This window comes from Octodon degus, unplaced genomic scaffold, assembly GCF_000260255.1.
Source record: "Octodon degus isolate 3935 unplaced genomic scaffold, OctDeg1.0 scaffold00036, whole genome shotgun sequence".
NCBI lineage: Eukaryota > Metazoa > Chordata > Mammalia > Rodentia > Octodontidae > Octodon > Octodon degus.
In genome coordinates, this window is record NW_004524612.1 from 3,899,228 (window position 1) to 3,903,635 (window position 4,408).

The following is a 4,408-nucleotide window of genomic DNA, read 5'->3' on the forward strand; positions in this document are numbered from 1 at the left end:
AGGCCTCAGTTCCTCGTGACTTATGTGAGGACTAGAATTTCATGAGTTCCCACCTAATTCCTAGTGATTCCCTAGTAGTTCACAGATTCAGCCAAGGACATTGTCACCACCAGCATAGCAAGTTTCCACAGGACAGGCACTCTAAATATGGGGGAAAATGGAGAGTGTTGCTGAGACTAAACAAGAAATTAAACTCTACTATGTCAGCTGACATGGAGGATTCTGAGGCAGACACAAGAGGCTTGCCTTTTCTAAGACACTACTGCATATATTGTCCAGAGGAGGCAGAGGCTGATCCATCTCAGAAATGGAGCAACATCACTGCTCCTCAGCTGGAGACCAACAGGATTCAACAGAAGGCACACACAGCCCAGAACCATTTTCTCCAAGGCATGGGACCACTTCCATCAAGAAGTATCGGCAGATAGAGGCTGGGGAGATGGCTCAGTAGAATAAGCGCTTGCCTGACAAGCCTAAGTGTCTGAGTTCAATCCCCGGTTCCGCAAAAAAAAAAAAAAAAGTAAAGTATCGGCAGAAAGAAGACCCCCCAGAGAGAACTGAACTTTTAATTGATTAAATAGAAAAATTTTCTGCTATTTGTAAATGTAACGATTTTTTTTGCTTAATTTTATTGTTTTTCCTTATTATGAACATAAATCAATATAACAATTAAATCATTTATATGCATCAAAGACATCGATATTCTTTGGACATCTGAGCCACATATGCAAATACACAATTTTTCCATGGACTTATTTTGAAAACTGGTAAAAACAAATAAAGTAGTTAAAAAGCTAACTTCTATTTGGTTAGACAGCAAAGACACCTCACATACGTATCTTACCAAAATAACATGAACTGTACTAAATTGTCCTACATTTTGGCCAAAGTATACTAATTACCTGTGAACACTTAAGATACTGTTTAAAATTATTTAACAATTGGAAATAAGTAACATTTATTTCGTATTGTAGAACAGAAAAGATAGATATGAAAACAACCTTCATTTGACAGTGTTTACTGCTGTGCTAGAAAATACATAAAATTTGTTTTTATTTGGTAAATTAACTGAGTATCACTAGAACATTAGACTTCAATTAACAATTTTCCAATTTTCAAAATTTTAGATAATAATTTCCCTGTATAATTTCTAAAACTTTATCCAACATTTAAAAGACTAATCATGATTTGCACATACATCTCTCAGTTAGATATTCTTATTAGCATATTATACTTTTGCATTTTCACAAACTAAATATTAAAAGGCCTGGGGAACAGAAACAAAGATAGAGAAGAGAAATTCTTCAAATTTAAAATTAAATACACATTAGGATATTGTTTTGCTTATATTTTCCAGACAAAGATACTGAATTGGTTAAACATAACTTTTATTTTAAACAAAAAGTGACTTTCATTTATTTACAGATAACATGAAATTTGGAAGATAATATAACTACTTTTTAAAATGAAATTACAAGTTGGATTGACACCAACTCTGTACAACTAAATGAATTAATCATGTTCTAATGCTTTAAAATTACCTTCCAGATATTCTGAAGACATCCAAGTACAGAGCTCTACCACATAAATTAGGTCCCATATGTTAGCAAAATTCATTTATCATACATACATCATTATATGAATATGTTATAGATGATCTCAGCATTGGTTCTTTCTTTGGTAAACGGTGAGAATTATGACAAATGAAAACAGCGTATCAGGGACATCAAGTCAGCTTTGATCCCATTATTAAGGAAACCATATAGAATTGGATTGAGACAACAGGACATCATGCCTAACAAATGACAAATGCAATATACCAACTTAAAATGCCTATTTGAAATAAGGTTATCATTGAAATCAGTCACCACGTGAAAAAGGTGTAGTGGCATCCAACTAACGGCAAACACCAATATGAGTATGGTCAGTCTGTAGAAAACACTTCGGGATCTCTTTTTTATTCTTGTGACAGAACGTTTTACTCTCATTTCATGAGCATCTGAATTTTCCTCTGGTTTTATCTCAAAGCAAGTGGGGATCCCTGGTATGAACTTACTAGAAGAAGAGAGCTGGCTTCTCACAGAGCCAAAATTTTCTGGAAGAGTCCTTGAATGGTTCTCCTGGGAAGGCCTTGCTGGAGCAGGTAACACACAAGCCGTCTTCTTGCTGTATCTTCTCCTGTGTTTTCTGATGAAAGAATAACTCCACTTATGGCTGCTGGAGAGTTTCACCTGATTCCCACTCTTTTTGGATGGATGAACAGTTAAGTTGATCATCTCATTTTCTTCCAGTCGGTTTTCTTTGTCGGACAACCCACAGCTTATGCTCCTGCAGACACTGGTATGACTTACAGTCAGACAAACTAAGGGCAGAATATACTGAACTAGCAATAATGAAATAGTAAATGCAATTCTGTATGAATCAGACGGCCATGCCTCCACACACAAATACCTGCTGCTCAGCAATGCTGAACCGAATGTTTCCTGAAGTTCCACAAGGCTGTGAAACACTGGAAGAGGAGAACAAATGGCAAAACCTAATGTCCAGACAGTGGCTATAAGGAAATAGCCATGGTTGGCAGTTAAATTGTTGGAAATAGGATGCTTTATCATATGGTACCTGACAATGGCAATGGATATTAAAATTAAAGTCGAAACCAGAACAGACACACATTGAAGGAAAGGCATAACATGGCACATCACCTTGCCAAACATCCACTGATCCAGCAAGACAGAGGTCAGTGTGAAGGGGGAGCAGAAGAGCACAACCAGGATGTCAGAGAAGGCCAGGTTTCCTATGAGAAAGTTGACTGTGGTCTTCTGATTATGCTTTTTGATGAGAGCCATTAAAATAAGTAGATTGCCCATAAAACCAAGAAGACTGACAAATGTATAGAGCCCAATCAGAAAGTACTGTAAGTCATCTACACTGCTTCTGTAGTCATCCCAGACTGGGAAATCAGAATTCCGAGTGGTAGCAGTATTATTCTCTATGGCAAGAGTCTTGTTATAATATTCCGTGAGCCCCAAATCCATATTAGAGTCCTGCTTGGAATAAAAAGACATTCATTAGCATCTTGAAGTAAAGTACATGGATATTATAACTTAAACCATTCCGAAGGAAACTAAGTTGTAGTTTGTTCCCGTTGCCTTATTACTTCCCTAAGAAAGTTTAGTGAGGCTTTTACTTGATTCCAAGTGCAGTGCAAATTCTGTGGGGAGCAAGTAGAGGAAACTAAAGCCTATCATCAGTTGTGTACTGTGTTAATTGGTGCTAAAAAAAATAGTGTAAGGAAATTAAAAAGCAAATGTAGGTAAGAATTTTAAGATACATTATTTGTAGTAGCTCCTTACAGCAGTATTATTCTCTGGTCAATATACCTGGCACATGGAATCGTTACTTAAAATTTCTTTCTTATATGATGCCATATAAGGGCAAATTATTCCCCAATCTACCAGAGGATGTAATATCTTCTTCAGAACTCCCAAAATACTGCGATTATAACTGTCTGATGTTGCAAGTCGTAATCTGTTCTATACTGCAGTTCCATAATGCCTGGAATCTGTAACTGTCCTCTACTACCATGGTATCCATCATAACACCTGGCATGGTAACTGCACCACTGCAGGTGTCAGATAAATATTTAGAAGGGAATGAAAACTCAAACAAAAATCTAGCAACGTAAGCATGACCCAGTTTAGGCAGTGTTCAAATTTAAGCTTCTCTGGTGTAGGACACTATCTCAGGAACTAGATATCTGTAGTGGGCACATTAAAAACACTTATCAAGCTGCACTATCATTATGTGAATTCAAAGCTGGATGATAAACTCATTTGAACTCAATCTCAGTCCTGGGAGATATGCTAGGTTAGCATGAATCAGGGGAACCTCAGACTGGCAGAGTGCTCTTGGTGTTTTTAAAACATAAAGTTTAACTGTTGGCTTATTAATATAAAAATTACATATAATTATCAGCTTAAGAAAGATTCCATGGATTTTCATTATTTAAGCAAAATGTTGTCTTTTTTTTTTTTCCTTTTTGTATTTTTAGGGAAGGGTCTACAGGGTGTTCAGTGTCGCACTACTAGATCAGACTCAAAATGATCCTCTTACTTACAGCCTCCCAAGAGCTGGGATTACAGGCATGCGCCACCATGCCCAGTCTCAATCACTAGCTCAGTGTGCCCTGGCAATAGGGCTAACAAGGCAGGCCGGGGGATCGAACTCCCGATACAATGTCTGCTTGCAGGCACTTTAATCTGTTGAGCTATTTTGCCTCCCTTAAGCTAAATATTGTATTTTGAAGCTAAACGTAGAAATGATTCTAACACAACAGCCATAGAAAGATTTTTTTCATTAAAATGAAATTAATATCACATCATAACGGGATTACCCATTTACCTCTCCT

General features: G+C 36.9%; 1 protein-coding gene across 1 annotated transcript; it reads right to left on the reverse strand.

Moving 5' to 3' along the window:
- Positions 1-1,371: 1,371 nt before the first annotated feature.
- On the reverse strand, positions 1,372-3,068 carry Npy5r (neuropeptide Y receptor Y5). Its single transcript, XM_004630615.3, has one exon. It carries the CDS (start codon positions 3,063-3,065, stop codon positions 1,695-1,697), a length of 1,371 nt encoding a protein of 456 aa, XP_004630672.1. The 5' UTR covers positions 3,066-3,068; the 3' UTR covers positions 1,372-1,694.
- Between the last annotated feature and the right edge of the window lie 1,340 nt (positions 3,069-4,408).